Here is an 18,875-nt window from a genome sequence, read left to right as displayed (position 1 = left end):
CTCTAGTTTCCTCTTGTGCCATTTTCCTGTGTCAGGGCCTTTTACTTGCTCAGGCACACGGCACTTTCCCAGTGTCAGCCCTTTGCTCCTGGGGTTCACTCTGCCTGGATCGGTGCTCTCCATTGATTTGGGTGCTAACTCCCTTTTCTCCTTCAGCTGTCAGCCTAAATGACCTCTCAGGAGAGGTCCCTGGCTCCCTCCTCACCCACCTCCTCCCAGACCCCCTGGTTTTTTGTTTTTGTTTTTTCCCCTTTAAGATTTCAGTCTGTAATTATTGTGTCTGCCCTTCTTTTATGAGGATGGGGATTGTGTATCTCTTTATTTATTTATTTTTTTTTGCGGTACACGGGCCTCTCACTGTTGTGGCCTCTCCCGTTGCGGAGCACAGGCTCCGGACGCACAGGCTCAGCGGCCATGGCTCACGGGCCCAGCCGCTCCGCAGCATGTAGGACCTTCCCGGACCGGGGCACGAACCCATGTCCCCCGCATCGGCAGGTGGACTGTCAACCACTGCGCCACCAGGGAAGCCCCGGGATTGTGTATCTCTTAAATGTTGTAACCCTAGCATCTGGCACATACCAGGTACGAAATAAACTTTTTTTTCAGTGAACGTTATATTTATAAGGCGAAATATTGGCAAGTGAAAAAATTAAGTCACAGAGAAACATTGAATAATCCCTTTACAAAAGTTAGAATTTCTACACATTATATGTGTGTGTTTGTATGTTCATACAAGCATAGGAAAAAAAGAGAAAGTGTATAACCTATCTTGTTTCCAGTTACCTCCATGGAGTAGGATCAGGTCAGAGCCTTTTATGGCCTGTTTTGTTTACTTATGTATTATCATTTTTTTTTTTTACAGTAAGCATAGGTAACTTAATGAAGCAGTAATATTAAAGTAAATCTAATCAGAATTTCTAGCTTCGCTTTTAACAATCACATGTCTTTATGGCCAATGATCCTTGTTATGGACAAGTTTTATAGATTTTTCAGTTAATAAGAAATTGGAAATAACAAAGTTTGTTTTGGTTTACGCCAGTGAACTAATAATTATGTATTAGGTACAGTGTAAAGGAGAAACTCCTGTGTGTCTCCTCTGTGCTCAGTACTCTACCCACAGAGCACTTCATTTCTTTCTTTTTTTTTTTTTTTTTTTTGCGGTACGCGGGCCTCTCACTGTTGTGGCCTCTCCCGTTGCGCAGCACAGGCTCCGGACGCGCAGGCTCAGCGGCCATGGCTCACGGGCCCAGCTGCTCCACGGCATGTGGAATCCTCCCAGACCGGGGCACGAACCCGTGTCCCCTGTATCAGCAGGCGGACTCTCAACCACTGCGCCACCAGGGGAGCCCAGAGCACTTCATTTCTGACCCTTGTGGTCACCAAATGTGTGGGTTTTTTCCCCACACCAAGCAGTTCTGCTGTACCAGCTGGGTGCCTTACTGTATTCAGTTCAGTTCTCACTCCACCTGGAGATACAGCATCAGATCCCACAGGATAAGGGCTCAAGCCCGCAAGACTACACCCCCAACTTCATTTCAGTCACTAATCACAAGTCCAGGTTGTTACCTGTGCTTCTGACCCACTGGCTATAAATCAAGTTCCCATGACCCCCTCCTCAGGTTTGATTAGTTTGCTAGAGGGGCTCACAGAACTCAGAAAAACAGTTTACTTACTAGATTAGTGGTTTATTACAAAGGCTATTAAGGGATAAGAATGAACAGCCAGATGAAGAGACAAGGTGAGGCCCAGAAGGATGCCACCCTCCCAGCATGCAGAAGTGTTCTTGTTCACCAACCCGGAAGCTCTCCAACTCCGAAGTTCAGGAATTTTTATGGAGGCTTCATTATGTCGGCGTGAATTATTCAGTCATTGTCCAGTAGTGATCCTGTTATCTCCAGCCCCTTTCCCCTCCCTGTAAGTCTGCAGGCCTGAAAGTTCCAGCCTTCTCTTTAATCACTTGGTTGGTTCCCCTGGCAACCAGCCCCATCCTTAGGGGCTTACCAGAAGTCACCTCATTACCATAAACTCAGATGTGGTTGAAAGGGGGGGGCTTGTTATGAATAACAGAAGACACCCATTTCACTTTTATGCCCTGGAGCTATTTCAGGAACTGGTAACAAAACTAAATTATAGCCAGAGCTGCCCCTGTGGCTCTTACATAGGAAATTACAAGGGTTTTAGGAGCTATGTGCCAGAAACCATGGACAAAGACAAAATATATATTCTGTTTATTATAAATCATGATATCACAGCTACTCATCAAAGGACCGTGAGTTCATTCTGTTTGTAGATAAATCAATAGTTCTAATTAAACTGAATTTCCCTTAGCTTGACCATCCTTGAAGAATCATTGACCATTAGGTTCCAATGGAAGGCTTTCCTCTTCCAGCATCCAGGTTACTGGTCACATGCTTTGCATGTAACATTCTGCTAAGAATTTGCGTTTGAAGTCAGTGGTCTGCCCTCAGCTGCTCTGATATGAAGTGGGGAGAGAGGTGCAGCTTGCTTGGAGGTTGGTGATGTTCCCGTGGGTGAAGGCGAGGCGGGAGGGGCAGAGGGAAGGAGCAGAATGGAGCCGACTGGACCATGTGAGGAATGTGATAATGCACAGAGGGTGTGTGTCCCTGAAAATTCTCAGGACGTTTTTTCCCTCTGTCTTCACATCCTGATGACACCACTTCCCACTGGGTACAAAGTCTTGACTGTGTGAAACTGTGAGTTCTTTAACTGTCTGGAATGAGTCTCTGGAGCTTCCACTGTGCTAATTATTTCCTGTGAGATCTGCATTTGAAAGTGAGGTTTCTCTCGTTCACCTCTCAACCCTCCTTATTATTCTCTGTTTCCAGTTGGTTCGACTCTGCAATGAAGGAGCTCGGAAGATGGAAAGGACTGAAATGATGTACACAATTAACTCCCAGCTGGAATTTAAAATTAAGGTATTCTCTCATACTTCTTCGTAGATAGATTTGTTATTGCTCTTGCTTAAATCTTATGTGAATAAAGAGATAGTTGAAGGCAACAAAGTGGAGAGGAATTTGCTTTTCACAGCAGGGCCATAAATTGATTACAGAGAGGCTGGCAGGGGAAATAGCAGATGCTTTGCTTTGGACAATTCGGCTCTTGCTAATACCAGATAAAGTGACCTTTCTCTAGGCCACAGAGTTAGGTATTATCTAACTGGCACTTTCTTTTTTCCCTAGGAAGACACCAAACTTGAGAAAAGGGTGGTTAAAAATAATAGAATTTTAGTGGCTTCCCTGGTGGTGCAGTGGTTGAGAGCCCGCCTGCCGATGCAGGGGACACGGGTTTGTGCCCCGGTCCGGGAAGATCCCACATGCCGCGGAGCGGCTGGGCCCGTGAGCCATGGCCGCTGAGCCTGCGCGTCCGGAGCCTGTGCTCCGCAACGGGAGAGGCCACAACAGTGAGAGGCCCGCGTACCTCAAAAAAAAAAAAAGAGTTTTAGAATAGAAAGGAGATTTCTTTAGTATTCTTAAAGTATCCTGCAAACAGTGGTATCCCACGAGCTGGACCAGGGTGTTCTCCTAAATCAAATAAGGACACTCCTTTCTCAGTTTGCAAAAAAGGATTATTAGTGAATTGTTCTTTTCAAATTTGTTTTTCTTCCATAATTCTTCTTTGCATATATGCTGCCTGTTACTGCTTGTCTCATACTGCTCAGGGGCAGATGACAGGATGAACAAAGAAGGAAATGACAATTAATGGTGAGGCTAGGCCATGGTCAACTCCTTTGTTGGCTCACTGTTCAGTTCTTTTATTTTTATTATTTATTTATTTGTTTGTTTGTTTGTTTGTTTGTTTGTTTATTTAGCTGTACGCAGGCCTCTCACTGTTGTGGCCTCTCCCGTTGCGGACGCGCAGGCTCAGCGGCCATGGCTCATGGGCCCAGCCGCTCAGTGGCATGTGGGATCTTCCTGGACCGGGGTACGAACCCACGTCCCCTGCATCAGCAGGCGGACTCTCAACCACTGTGCCACCAGGGAAGCACCACAGTTCAGTTCTTAATGGATGTGAGTGCTCATGGTTGTGATTCTGTTTCGTTTTATGGCACTTGAATTTAATTAAGCAACTTAAAGCGGTCATATTTTTTCATAGTGAAAGTGTTCCTAATTTGTTCAGTGGGATTAGAGCGACCATGGCATTACGCAGATAACGCTCTGCTGTGTCATATAGTGTGAGGGCCACTGATGTCGTACAGCTACACCCTTTTATTTTATAAATGAGGAAAATACAACCCAGAGAATAATTAATTGTTAACAGGGTCATTCAGTTCGTGGTGGCAAAATCAGGACTAGGGTCCAGACGTCCTGACTTGCAGATCAGTGTAAACTCTTCCGCTGTGACACCCTGACTATGAAGATTTAAATGCAGAAAGGTGATCCATGATTCTTCTTAGAAAATGATGGGTACTTGCTAAAAACAGCGTGCGCATGCACGCACACACGCACTTTAGTTATTATACCCTCATATAGAAATTTACGGCAATTTCAAAACCCATTACTTCTCATCCTTCAAAAAGAATCCTGTCCTTCACTTTCATTTGTTTCTAAGTATTTTAGAAAATATATCTATACATCAAAGGATTTTTTAAATCCCCTCCTTTTTAAATATGATAAATCTCTAACCATTTCCATTTTAAAAGTTGATAAGTCCCTTCCCTAACCATTTTTCTTTTTCTTTCTTCACTGATAATCAGTTGGTTTAAGATACCTTTAAGCTCTGTTTCTCCAGAACCACAATTAATTTGTAACTGAAAAAATGCTTATCCCAAGGGTTCTTAAAAATAAGTGATTAACATCAGCTGAGTGCATGAGTTTTTGGTTTTTTGTTTTCTCTTGGTTCAATGATTAAAATTGCAAACTTACAGGAAAATATTCTAAGTTTAGATTTATAATGAAGGACTTAATTCCAACCACTTAGAAATACTAATACAACCTTACGACCTCATTTCTGTAACACTTTGTGTATAACAATGGACATTTTTATTCAGTTCATTTCAAAGACGAGAAGACAGATGTTCAAAGAAGTTAAGTGGTTTGTCCAAGCACATGCATTCTTTCAACAAATGTCATGAGCACCTTTGTGGACTGAAGTGGGAAAACAAAAGCATGATGATCCCCGCCCTCAGGGAGCTTACCATCTAGTAGAAGACTACAGAAATACAAAGGAGTGAGCCAAGTCTACAGCTGTTATGGGAGATAGAAGAGTTTTGAGAACACCAGCAATGGAGAGGGCGTGGCCGGCCCTAAGAATGAGGGACAAAGGGGTGGGGAGCTTGTAGCAGCCAGGCAAGGCTTCATACTGGAGGTATGCTTGAGCTGATCTCGAAAGGAGAGAGAGAAGGGTCTTCCAAGAGTGAAGAGCAGGAGCAAATGCACAGGACTTGGTTTCAGCTGTTGTAGCCCAGGAATTGCACACATTCAGTGGGGTGGAGGGGAACAGGGCAGCGCTAGAACTCATGGGAAGGGCCTTGTGTGCCAAAGGAAAGAGCAGAGCGGGATCATCTGGGAGTCACTGCAAAGTTCAAAGTGTGGAAGTGACACAGTCAGATGCGCAGTTAGTAAAGATGACTTTAGCACCATAGTAAAAGCCTTTTAAACTTATTCCAAATCCAGAAGTCATTAAAAGGAAAGTTGATCGATGTGAAAATTAAAAAAATTTCTCCATAGAGTGACAATCAAAGGGCATTTAAAAAGTGAAAAGGGACATAGGAAACTGGGAAAACAATTTAGAACTCACATATAGATAAAGGGTTAATATTCCCAACATATAACCTCAAAGTGATAAGAAGAAGATAAGGAAAAAATCCATTAGAAAATTGCAAACTAGAAAACTGTTGTCAGAAGAGGAAATACAAATGACTCTTAAACATCTGAAAAGATGCTTTACTTCATTCAGAAGAAAATTGCTAATTGAAATTAAAATAATGTATTCTACCACTTGGATTTATAAATAATTCAAAAGTTTGATAAAACATTTTATCAGTGAGTTGTTGGGAAAGTCATGTTTATCTGTTGCTCGTGGGAAAGATTGTTATAACCCGAATGGTGGGCAATATGTCAATAACTATCAAAATTACAAGTGCAAGTTACTATGACCCAGCAATTTTACTTCTAAGAATTTATCCTATTGATATACTCATGAATGTATAAAATTACACACACACACACACACACACATTTACAGACATACACACAAAGTTACTGATATGGCATTGTTTTAATTGCAAAAGATTAGAAACAACCTAAACATCTATCAATAGGGGACTGATTAAATAAATTATAGTATACCTAAATTATGTAAGACCACTCAACTTAAAAAAAAATGAAGAATTTTAGGAATCGATATGGTAAGCTTTCTGTCTTATATTATTAAGTGAAAAAAGTAAGGTGCAGAACAGGAGGAAAAAAGAGTATAAAATTTGCTTATGTGTAAGAAATCTCTGGAAAGTTATAGAAGAACAATAACAGTTACTAACTTGTAGGGGCTGTAATCAGTGGTTGGGAACTGAGTAGATGAGGAACGGGGTGGGAAGAAGGTTGTTCACTTAATAGGTTTTCATAGGACTTTTTTTTTTTTTAACAACCCCCCCTTCCCACTCTACACACGTACACCAGATTCAGTTTATTATTTTTAAAATGTATTACAGCAGCTATGTGGAGGGTAAGTTGGGAACGTAATAAAACCGGAGGCAGAAAACCAGTTTGGAGACTGGAAACAGAGGCGGAGAGATAAGTGGGATGCCTGGAAGAGGGCTGTAGCTGTGGTACCACAGGTGTCTAGTCTGGTCAACTGGATGGAGAGTCACACCATCCACCTAGGTAGGGAATCCAAGAGGAGGAACGACCCTGAGGGAAAGGTAGCGAGTTCTGTGTTGGTTCTATTTGGTTTATGGTCCTACCGTAGCTATTACTGCCATGAAAATATTTACTGAGTATTTACTATGTGCCATTTTCACATAGTCTCATTGAATTCTCACAGGAACCCCATGAAGTATCTAATTATTATTCCCATTTTATCGTTGAGGAATTCGAAGCTAGAAATAGTAAATTATTTGCTCAGAGTCATACACCAAGAAGTACTGAAGCCTGGATTCAGATCTGCGACTGACTGCAGCGTCCACATTCTTAACCATGGCAGCAAAATAATGCTAGTCTTTTTCTCATTTGAAGGGGATAAAAGCTTATATATATGTCTGTGTGTGTGTGTGTGTATGTGTGTGTATTAGATATTTATGTATGTATGAATGTATGTATGTATGTTTACTTACATGTGTTTTTCATTTTTAAATTAGTAAGTTTCTGGACGAGTATCATGTGCTGCACGTGGTAATGGGAGGGGTGAGGAGAGTCCACTGGATTGGCACAGGAAGCCGCTATTAATTAAGAGCGTGGACTCTGGAGCCAGCCTGCCTGAGTTCCAGTTGTAGCTCCACTACTTACTAGCTGTAGGACTTTGGGCATTACTTAACTTTCATTTCTTAGTTTTCTGAACCGTAAAGTAGGACTGATAATGGTACTTTCCCTCATGGAGTTATTGTAAGGATTAACTTAATTAATGGGAGGGCAGAGTGGAGAGTGACTGCTCAGTGCATATGGACTTTCTTTTTAGGGTAATGGACGTGTTCTGGAATTAGATAGTGATGATCATTGCACAACACTGTGAATGCACTAAAAGCAGCTGAATTATATGTATACTTTAAAATGGCTAAATGATGCATTTTTGTCTCAATTTAGAAAAAACTTGTTCTTCCTTGTCTCACTGGCCCATAAAATGAGTTAAATTTTACGCTGAGGCTGGTTTTCTAGGATGCTAAGGAACACCAAAAAGAATAAAAATCTTTTCTCCATGGGAATTATATCAATAATTTTAAGGATGTGTTTTTGTTCATGAATTTCTTCTTATTATTTATTTATTTTTTTTGCGGTACGCGGGCCTCTCACCGTTGCGGCCTCTCCCGTCGCGGAGCATAGGCTCCGGACGTGCAGGCTCAGCGGCCATGGCTCACGGGCCCAGCTGCTCCGCGGCATGTGGGATCTTCCCAGACCGGGACACGAACCCGTGTCCCCTGCATCGGCAGGCGGACTCTCAACCACTGCCCCACCAGGGAAGCCCTCTTTTCTTATTTTTGATTCACACCTGGATTCTAGTCTTAGATGAAGCTTCTAAACTGTAGGAATTCACTTAGGAGCAATTTGGGCTACTGTGATTCTTCTAAATATTTTGGTCATTTTTATAGCTTCTTCTTAAAAGAAAGCCATCCGAATGAGTTTAATCTTTCAACAATAAACTGAAACAAAAAACATTTATAGCATCAGATTTTTGTTTTTTAAAGAAGCATAGACGTATTGCAAGCCACTGTCAATTTTAGATATACGTTGGAAATTTATTTTTGCCCAGTGGAGTATGTGTTCATAAAACTCAATCTGTTTTAAGAATAAGAGTTAACTGAAGCCTGTGCGCCTAGAGCCCCTGCTCTGCAACAGGAGAGGCCACCGCAGTGAGAGGTCCACGCACCGCAATGAAGAGTAGCTCCCACTCACAGCAACTAGAGAAAGCCCGTGCACAGCAACGAAGACTCAACACAGCCAAAAATTAAAAAAAAAAAACTTAAAAAAAAGAAAAAAAAACACCAAGAGTTAAAAAACCTTTTTTCCCCGTCCTCTAACCTAAGAACAGTCATAGGGTGGCATTACATAATACTGTCATTGGTTTATCCTATACACGCAATAACAAGATAGCAGTGCATTCCCAGTAGCTGCAGCCCTGTGGCAGGACCTAACCTGACTCTGATTATTTGTGGTGACCTCTTGTGTGTGCTGCTGGGGTCCTCCTGAGTTATCTAAGCAACCTCTCTGTCACCTTTTAAGTCTCAGCCATAGTCTGATTTGAGATTTGGAGGCTGAAAACTACATGAACTCCTTTAAATAGCCAGTTTTGAAATTTTGAGATCAGCCACACTGTTTCATCTTCCATGTTAAATCTTCAGGAAAATAGTATATAACTGATGAGCAACCTTCTTATAAATGTCCTTTATAAATTAAAAAAATATGAAATCCTTTCTTAGCGTTCTTATTTCCTCCCTAATATCCTCAATTTCCTTTGGCTATTTTTAATCATTATTCCCTGAAATGGATGACATTTGGTTGCACCACACTTACTAGAGTTATCTTTTGTGTGTCCAAGAACTTTTGCTTATTTTTATGGATGTCGTTTTTTCAATCAGATTTTTGGCAGTAAGCATTTCTGGTAACTTAACAAAAAGAGCTCTCAAGGGTAAGGATCATTCTGAGGTTTTGAGAGTTTTCCAGTTGGAAACTGTAAACTGAATAAAGAAAAGACAGTATGCCGTTCCTTGAATATAGCCTTTTCTGTGAGATTAAGATGGATTATTCTGGAAGAAGTTCATTTTCACAACCAGAAAATGGCATGATGCTTTCAGGGATGAACTTCCATGAGGGAAACTACCATAAACTTAAGCAAAGGTTTTCTCCAGAATACAGCTAAGTAGATAATCAATAGACAAAACATACGTTTGCAGGGTTTTTTTCTTTCCTTTTGAATAAAGTCTTTAGTTCATGAATTGAATGCAGACTTTTTAATTTGTCTCTTTTTAACCGCAGCTATCAATGTTTTTTTTCTATGTTTGGATTCTGGTTTGTGATATTTAAAATAACTTCAGTTGATACCAATAGGTTTCCTTTCGAGACTTTCAGTTTTAAGTGACTCCTTTTCCTTTTGAGGCTTTTCAGTTTTAAGTGACTCCTTATCAATCTTCTTTTTCAGTTAAGAGTTAATGGAAGGGTAATAATTTTTGGTTGACCCAATAACATTTTCTGATTGAGTTTTAGTTTTTATATAGGCAAGTTAATATTAATAGTTTTTTTATTTTTTTGTTTTGTTTTGTTTTTTGTGGTATGCGGGCCTCTCACTGCTGTGGCCTCTCCCGTAGCGGAGCACAGGCTCCGGACGCACAGGCTCAGCAGCCACGGCTCACGGGCCCAGCCGCTCCGCGGCATGTGGGATCTTCCCGGACCGGGGCACGAACCCGTGTCCCCTGCATCGGCAGGCAGACTCTCAACCACTGCGCCACCAGGGAAGCTCTAATAGTTTTTTATATTGGAAAATAAATTGTTCTTTCTGATTTTCTCTTGGAGAATGTGCTATCCTTCTCTAACTGTATTTCACTATTACGTACCTGTTATATACACTGTTATTTAAAATAGTGATGTATCATTTGTTTGAATGTAAGTTTTATACTTTCAATAATCCTAAAAGGACTTTACTTTGGCTTTGGGTATTGAGTGTTTCTCTTTTTGTAGCCTTTTCCTCTAGTCTCCTCTTCCCGCTGGTTGGTCAAAAGAGGTGAGTTGACAGCCTATGTGGAAGACACTGTGCTTTTCTCAAAAAGGACGTCCAAACAGCAAGTCTACTTCTTCCTCTTTAACGACGTGCTCATTATCACCAAGAAGAAGAGGTAAGCCTTCTTGTGGCGCTGCTCGCTGTACATCCAGTTTTGAAGCTCTGTAATTCAAACACCTGTTGGAGGTGATCATCCTTTAAAAGCTTGAGATGTTAGGTGTATAGTTTCTACACATGGACTCATAGACTCTGTGCTTCATTTTTTAAAAATTACCTCTACAGCGAAGACTTGAATTGTTACCAGCATCATTATCCTAGCCAACTGCTGCTAGGCTTTTATAGAGTGCAAACCTCTGTTCTAAACATTTGACAGGTTTATGTTATTGGATTCTCTTGACATCCCTGGGGAGGCAACCCTCTTAATTTTTTTTTTTTTGCGGTACACGGGCCTCTCACTGTTGTGGCCTCTCCCATTGCGGAGCACAGGCTCTGGACGTGCAGGCTCAGTGGCCATGGCTCACGGGCCCAGCCGCTCCGCAGCATGTGGGATCTTCCCGGACTGGGGCATGAACCCGCCTCCCCTGCATCGGCAGGTGGACTCTCAACCACTGCGCCACCAGGGAAGCCCTTCTCTTAATATTTTTGATCAGCATTTTTCACAGTTCTTCTGCCATAGGACCTTTGTATAAAACAGACCAAAGTTGCTCCGGTTGAGAACAAGCTGGGGTGTGACTCTAGCACTTCTTGTAACTTAATTTAAAATCCACTGCTCTTAATGATTGTTAGAAAATCTTTAGAAAGATTAGATTTTTTTTTTCTTAGAAAAAAGTTTCCCCGTGACTGGGAGGATGTTAGCAATACTCCAGTACTCCCTGCTTCAGGGAAGAAAGTCAGTCCCTTGGTTGACAGAGTGTTTATTCCTCTTACTTTAGACTTCTGGTTGTGGAGTCAGGTCCTGCTCCAGAAGGAATACTGTACAAGCCTTTTCTTTACAGCATTTGTTCTAACTGTTCACACTCAAAACACACACACATGCATATACACATACACATACTCCCCTTAGCCCTTAGCTCTGCCTTTCTCTAGGGAGCATTCTTTATTAAATGTACTCAGTATGTGTTGGATTATAAAATATTTTCCTGCTGTTTCTCCATAAATAGTCCATCTTTCCTAGAATATGAACTTAGAATGAAAATATAAATCTGTGGTTTGTTATTTCCACATATGAAGGCGATGAAGGTAGGCTGAATTGCTGGCATATGATAGGAATAGTAGTAGTTAGTTCACGGGGTACAGTTTAGACAAAGTAAAGAGAATCATGGAAACAGGCTTCTGGGAATATATAAAATTAATGCCCAAATTTATCATGAAATGTTTATTCGAATTTTACTTCTGAGTTGCTGACGTTTTAGCTTGAAAGTTCAAACTAAATTGAAACAGAGGTTGAGCTTTTCTTTCTGCTCCTTTTAATCAGACTGTATTATGAATTATTTCAGCTGCTCGGCTGTTGAGGTGACATGAACACTTTGTATGGTCTGCCCTGAAGAGCCATAATGTGACAATGATGAATACGTAAAGACGCTGATGATTATTTTTCATACTTAGGAAAATAGTGTTCCCATAACTTCAGGAAGAGATTATTTCTCTTACCTGGGACAGTTTAAATAGTTCTAGTAACTAAGTAAATTTTATAAATACAGATTGGAGAGGAATTATAATTTTTGTATTTTTGTGTTTTGTTAGTTTCCTATGAGATAGCATGTTTCTTTGGCTTTCTTTGCAATGTTTTGTTTTTAAGGAGGGTAATTATATATGACTCTTCAAATGCCAGAACTCTTGACTTTTAACATCTTCCAGCTGTTGAAATATTTGTTCTGTCTCAATGGACCAAAAGCTTTCACTAAATTTTTGATTTTTAATGATAAAATATACATTGACAGTACCAAGCCAATTTTAAATGTAAATGTAGTTTTGCTTATGGTGATGAAAACATTAAGGGTATTTAAACCAGTATGTCACAACTTTTATTCTTTTTTTTTTTAAGGAACAGAGTTTTTTTTAAAAATATTTATTTATTTATTTGTTTATTTGGTTGCACTGGGTGTTAGTTACCGCACACGGGATCTTCATTGTGGCATGCGGGATCTTTAGTTATGGTATGTGGGATCTTTAGTTATGGCATGGAACTCTTAGTTGTGGCATGTGGGATGTAGTTCCCTGACCAGGGATCAAACCCAGGCCCCCTGCACTGGGAGCGCGGAGTCTTAGCCACTGGACCACCAGGGAAGTCCCGCAACTTTTATTCTTGAACTTGCCTAGAACCCAGTAAATACAGACTTTTGAAAGTTAGAATTAAGATACATGCTATTCTACTTAGCAGTGTACTTTGCCCTCCACAGGAGATTTTGCCATTATATTTAATGTTGCACTGTGAGCTATCCCATATTTGTTTCCTTAGATATACTTGCACTTCTGTGTTAATAAAAGAAAGAAATACAGCTTCAGTGGAGAGGACACCCCTGAGTACCTAACTGCCCTTACCAAAACTGGGGTTTTCTTGCCTTTACCAATTAGCTCATCATATTTCTAAGCTGCTCTTGACTCCGAGAATAGCATTGGAGGTTCAAGTTGTTTATGACCTGAATATTTGGTGAGGGTGACAAGCAGACCACAGAGTCTTGATAAACAGACTGGGTTAAAAATGTACAGTATGCACAGCCGTATTTCTCTTATAGCTTCAAGGAGGCAGCTACAAATGCTTTGCATGCCAGAGACAGCCATGAAGGGGATACATCAGCTTTGAACAAGGCAATCGCTTAGGCTTGGCTACGAGGTACAGATGAAAGATAACTACCTATGCCAGCTCTGTAGGACTGATCCAACCGCCCACTGCCTAAGTATAATTCTAGGATTCAGTCAAGGAGCTTAGCTGCTGGGACTCCAGTGGTTTTCAACTTCAGGGAGGCTCCCTGGCTACTGGGAGGGACCGCTTGAGAGGACAGTTACTCTTCCTCCAGTCTGGCAGATGGTTTATGCTGAGATGGTTTATGCTGGCGAATGGGATGAGTGGCTACCTCAGCTCTGCAGTGTGTGTGTGTCACTGCTAGTGCTTGCAGAGCGGCTAGTGACCATGCCCTTGTCTTCTAGGACAGGAATTTTCACTCTTTTTTATTTTATTTTATTTTATTATTATTTATATTTTTTATTTCTTTTTGCGTTGCGTGGGCCTCTCACTGTTGTGGCCTCTCCCGTTGCGGAACACAGGCTCTGGACATGCAGGCTCAGTGGCCATGGCTCACGGGCCCAGCCGCTCCGCGGCATGTGGGATCTTCCCGGACCGGGGCACGAACCCGTGTCCCCTGCATCAGCAGGCAGACTCTCAACCACTGCGCCACCAGGGAAGCCCTTCACTCTTTTTTAGACTATCAAAAAGAAGTTTAAAGTTTCCATTAGCTCTGGACTGCTTGTGAGTCACCGTATTGATAGTCTGTTCTGTCAGATTTCAGAAGGATGCGTGATTGGTTTGACTACTTTGGATGAGAAAGTGAATTCTTGGTACTTGAAGCTTTGACTGCAGGTTGTGTGGGTACTTCCAGAGCAGAGTTCTCAACTCAGCACTATTGAAGCCCTACAGTTTGTTGTTGTAGGGGTGCCCTATGCTGTGTAGGATGTTTTTAGCAGCATCCCTGACCTCTACCTACTGTTTGCTAGTGGTGCCTCCCTCCCAGTTGCGACAACCAAAGGTGTCTCCAGGCATTGTCATATGTCCCCCAGTTGAGAACCACTATACTAAAATGATGGCAAACTGTCAACCAGCTTTGCCTTCAGAGGGTGGAAGGTGTGCAAATCTATCAGACCTGACACAGCAGTAGCAGTAACATTGTAATTAAAAAGGAATAGATTGCCATGTTGTACTCATAGATTAATGAATAATAACTTGTTATAAAATCCAAGTTTTGCCCAGCGATAACTTATAATTAGTTATCCATTACAGCGCACAGACTACACCCCGATGTACAACCTTCTGGATTAAGTACCGTTGTCCCCGGTTTTGAAACGTGAAAACTGAATTCAAGACCTAAATAGGTTCAAACTCTCCAAACGCTTATTTTGCAAGGTAGTTAACTGTGTTCTTGTCTCATTCAGTGCCTTGTATCTGGCTTAGGCCTTCCTTTTCAATTTCTTCTGAAGCTAAAAACAGTCTTCCTCCCTGTAATAGTTTCTACAGCTGCTGTAGCAAAGTACCATAAACTAGGTGGCTTAAAACAATAGGCATTTATTCTCTCATAGTTCTGCAGGCAGAATTCCGAAATCAAGACACTGGCAGGGCCATGCACCTCCGAAGGTGGTGCTTGTGGCAGCGTAACTCCAGTCTCTGCCTCTGTCTTCATCTGGCCTTGCCTCCCGTGTCTCTGTGTGTCTTAAAATTGCCCTCTCCTTATAAAGACACCAGTTATTGGATTTAGGGCCCACTCTAATTCAGAATGGTCTCATCTTAACAGATTCCATCCGCAAAGACTGTATTTCCAAATAAGGTCCCATGGGATGGCATCAGGGGTTAAGGCTTCAACATATTTTCTGGAGGACACAGTTCAACCTCCTATACTCCTCGGCACATCACCACCGCCTCACTTAAAGAATGAAGAAATGTGCTGTAATGTCTTAGCTAGCTCTAGAACACACATTTTTTTTTTAACATTGATGCCATTTTTCATAGATTTCTGAATGTCATCATGGTCATGTGATGTGAACAGCTGTATTTGGAGTTTTCTCAGGTTACCTTCATGTCCCAATCTCCTTCCAACCTGTTCCTTCTCCAGGGTCTGTTCTCTGCTTGGTAAAGGGCACCTCCTTCCACCCAGTTGCTCCACAGTAAATCTGAAAGCCCGCTTCGTCCTTTTCTTCACCGTGCTCCCCGTCTGTTGAATCCTCAGTCTTCGACTCACGATGAAACAGCTTCTTTCCTCACACATTGCCACGCCCTTGTACCAGCACCTTGAACTCGCCCAGAAGACACACCTAGCTGGATTCATGCCACCATCCCTCCATCCATTTACATTCCATAGCCGGAGTATGCTTTTTAAAAGATTCAGTTTGTCCTGTGCAAACAGCCCTTCCATGGTCCCACCTTGCACTCACCGAGGCATTCTAGCCCCTGGGACCTGGCACGTGCTTCTTTCTCTGCCTGGAATACCCTCTCTACCTCATAACCCTGTTCCACCCCAAACCTTTTCTAGGCAAAGTCCTTTTCATTCTTTAGGTCTTAGATTAATTGCCACACATCCACTGGGAGCTCTTATCCATTCCTCTAGAGTGGGTTGATTTCCGCTGCTCTGTGTTCCCACAGAACCCTGCACTTTCTCTGTCATAATATTTGTGTTACTATGTGTTCATGTCTGTCGTGTTGACCTTTGCATCCTCACTGCAGAGACTGCGCCTGGCCTGTAATGACCATTTAATAAATATTTGTCAAACGTGAACCAATCCATCTAGATGGTTAAATATAAACAATTTGAATGCCTGCATTACTCAGTGGGCAGGCTCCCCCCATTCCACACCCAAGTGAAAATTTCTTTGAATTCTCTTTTATTTTTAAAAGACGTGTGATTTTTGTATTCTGCTCCATTATAGATTCATTTTCAATTAATTTTGGTAAAAGCAAGTCTGGAACTTTATCATGTGGCTTCTCACATCTTCTGGAGTTTTATCTATAAACGTATCCATAAATGACAGGTAACCTCAATCTGAAAAACACTTAAGATTGTATTTGCAAAACTGTGCTCTATAGAGGAAGTTATTTTTTTTTTTGGCTTGCTTTTATTTGGTACTATTGTGTCAACTAATGTTTTGAGCTACCCATACAAAAGGGTTTAAGAGATAAAAATGTTGAATTATCTCACACACACATACATAAGAAGTCAAGTGAGTTTGGAAAACCCTACATACTCCATTCCCCTTTGGGAGATTCACTATTGGATCATTTAGGAAGGCTTTTGGCTACAAGTAACAGAATTCCCAAATAGCAGTGGCTCAAGTGATTAAGACATTTACCTCTCTCACCAAACATGAAGACCGAGGGTGGACAGTCCGGGTCCAGTGGTCACCAATAACCCAGCCCCTTCCCATTCTTCAGCTGCACTGTGCTCTGTTCACTTTTTGCCCCTGTGCACGTAGCTTCATGGTTGCAGGTGGCTCCTGCAGGTCCAGGCATCATCATTTCATGCAAAGACATAGGAGGGAGACAAGGGTGAAGAATAGAGCCTGGCCAAAGGGACTGTTTTTCTCAAGTGGCTTTTCTTTTTATCAGCAGAGGAAAACCTTTCTCAGACAGTCTTCAGAAGACTTCTTTTTTTTAAAAAAAATATTTATTTATATTTGGCTGAGTTGGGTCTTCCTTGCTGTGCCCGGGCTTTTCTCTAGTTGCGACAAACAGGGGCTACTCTTCATGACGGTGCACGGCTTCTCCTTGCAGTTGTTTTTCTTGTTGTGGAGCATGGGCTTTAGGTGTGCAGCCTTCAGTAGTTGTGGCACGCAGGCTCTAGAGCGCAGGCTCAGTAGTTGTGGCTTGCGGGCTCAGTAGTTGTGACCTGTGGGCTTCAGTAGTTGTGGCTCATGGGCTCAGTAATTGTGGCACGTGGGCTCAGTACCTGTGGCTTGCAGGCTTCAGTAGTTGTGGCTCACGGGCTCAGTAGTTGTGGTGCATGGGCTTAGTAGTTGTGGCTTGTGGGCTCTAGGTCCACAGGCTTCAGTAGTTGTGGCACACGGGCTCAGTAGTTGTGGTGCATGGGCTTAGTTGCTCTGTGACATGTGGGATCTTCCTGGACCAGGGCTTGAACCCGTGTCCCCCTCTCAACCACTGTGCCACCAGGGAAGCCCCGAAGACTTCTTGTATTTCACGTGTCAGTATTGGTTCACAAAACTTGTCCTTATAAAGGAGGCTGGGAAAGCAGCATACGACAGGGGAATCAGACAGCCAGGGTTGTTTCAGATTAGCCGTGAAGCAGGGGGAGGAAGCAGTCATTTGATAGTAGGTAGTTCCAGCCACAACTAGGAAACTCTCTTTTCCACAGAACACCAATTAACATGAGTAGTTTGGAATACAGGAGGAGTTTTTATTTTGGCCACTCTGTGTGGCTTGTGGAGTCTTAGTTCCCCAACCAGGGATCGAACCTGTGCCCCCTGCAGTGGAAGCATGGAGTCCTAACCACTGGACCGCCAGAGAAGTCCCAAGAACTCTTTAAAAGAACTAATACATTGCCTTTGAGATAAATGGGGTTGGGGGGTGGGTTCAGAAAAAGCCAGAAGTGACTGGAGATTTAGAACCCACTTCCCCTTGGCTGGTATTAGTCCTCCCGCTGTGGTTCATGTGAGTATCTCGTTGGTAGTGCGTTTTTTCTCCAGTCAGCCCTGCTGTGCCCTTAGAGCTGCAGATAGATTGGCCTGGTCTGGGTTTTAGGCACAGTACCAAAAGAATGCAGAAATCTAGTCTAGTCTTGTTATCCATACCAGTCAACGTAATTGTGTCCTGATTTGTTTCTTTCATTCTTCTCCTGGATTCTGTACCCACAAATGATCTAGCCATGATGTTTTGGGGTATCCCTATAGTTAGATGAGTAGTAATAGTAATAATGATGATAAGCACCTATATTATTGCACGTTACAGTGTGCCATTCATTGTGCTCAGAGTGTATATGCAATATACCATTGAGTTATCACAGCAACCTAGTATTATTTCCATTTTACAGATGAGGACACTGAGGCAGAGAGAGATAAAGTCTCTTTTCAAGGTCTCTCATCAAAGCCAGGATTCTAATCTGAGTCTTTGACTCTAAAACCTTCTCTCTTAACACTTTATGTTCATTACTTCTCAATTTCATTTTTCTAGAATATTTTCACCTTTCCCCTATCCTATAATGTTATTGGGAAAAATAGCCTAGAAACTTGCACCTTTTCTGTTTGCTTTGATGAACAACTTTTTCAAAGCAAGATTTTTTTAAGTGAATATTTTTATAGTTTTACTGGTCGTGGGAGAAAGTTAGAAGTGGTACCAAACTGCTTTTGTGAGCTTTTCTCTACCTTTAGCTAATCTAGTGTCGGAGTGTGGGGAAGAGCATTTCCTTTTCATAACATTTCCTTCCCGCAGATATTTAAGAAAGGAGCTTTCCACTTCCTGATTCCTAGTTCCATAAATATTGCATGTATTGACATAACTTGAACTCTGTGACACATTACAAATCCTCGGGTTTTCAAAGAAGGATTTTCTGTAATAAAATTCTACCTGATGATTATCAGGAGTGCAGGGATTTAAGTTAGAACTTGCATTCTCCTAAGTAGTTTGAATGCCCAGTAGCTTAAAGCGGTGCAGACTCCCTGGAAAGGGTCATGGCCTGATTTGGCCCCATTTTGAGTTTTTCCATTTTGACAGCTTTCCCATTATAGAAAGCTGAGGCCACCTGACATTGTCCCTCTGTCTCTGCAGAATAAACTCCTTCCTT

The 18,875-nt window shown here is 41.9% G+C and overlaps 1 protein-coding gene across 2 annotated transcripts in view; it reads left to right on the top strand.

Annotated features, from left to right (window-relative positions):
* Positions 1-18,875, top strand: part of ARHGEF26 (Rho guanine nucleotide exchange factor 26) — a 146,444-nt gene that overhangs the window by 94,677 nt on the left and 32,892 nt on the right. For both annotated transcript variants that reach the window (XM_081235964.1, XM_081235963.1), the window contains 2 exons: positions 2,847-2,936; positions 10,341-10,495. In XM_081235964.1, the coding sequence (XP_081092090.1) occupies positions 2,847-2,936; positions 10,341-10,495 (245 nt within the window). The remainder of the gene's footprint in view (positions 1-2,846; positions 2,937-10,340; positions 10,496-18,875) is intronic.

Source organism: Mesoplodon bidens, assembly GCF_964165515.1.
Source record: "Mesoplodon bidens genome assembly, chromosome: 5".
NCBI classification, from domain to species: Eukaryota; Metazoa; Chordata; class Mammalia; order Artiodactyla; family Ziphiidae; genus Mesoplodon; species Mesoplodon bidens.
Note: the sequence above shows the minus strand (reverse complement) of the source record. Positions and strands in the feature narration are given on the sequence as shown.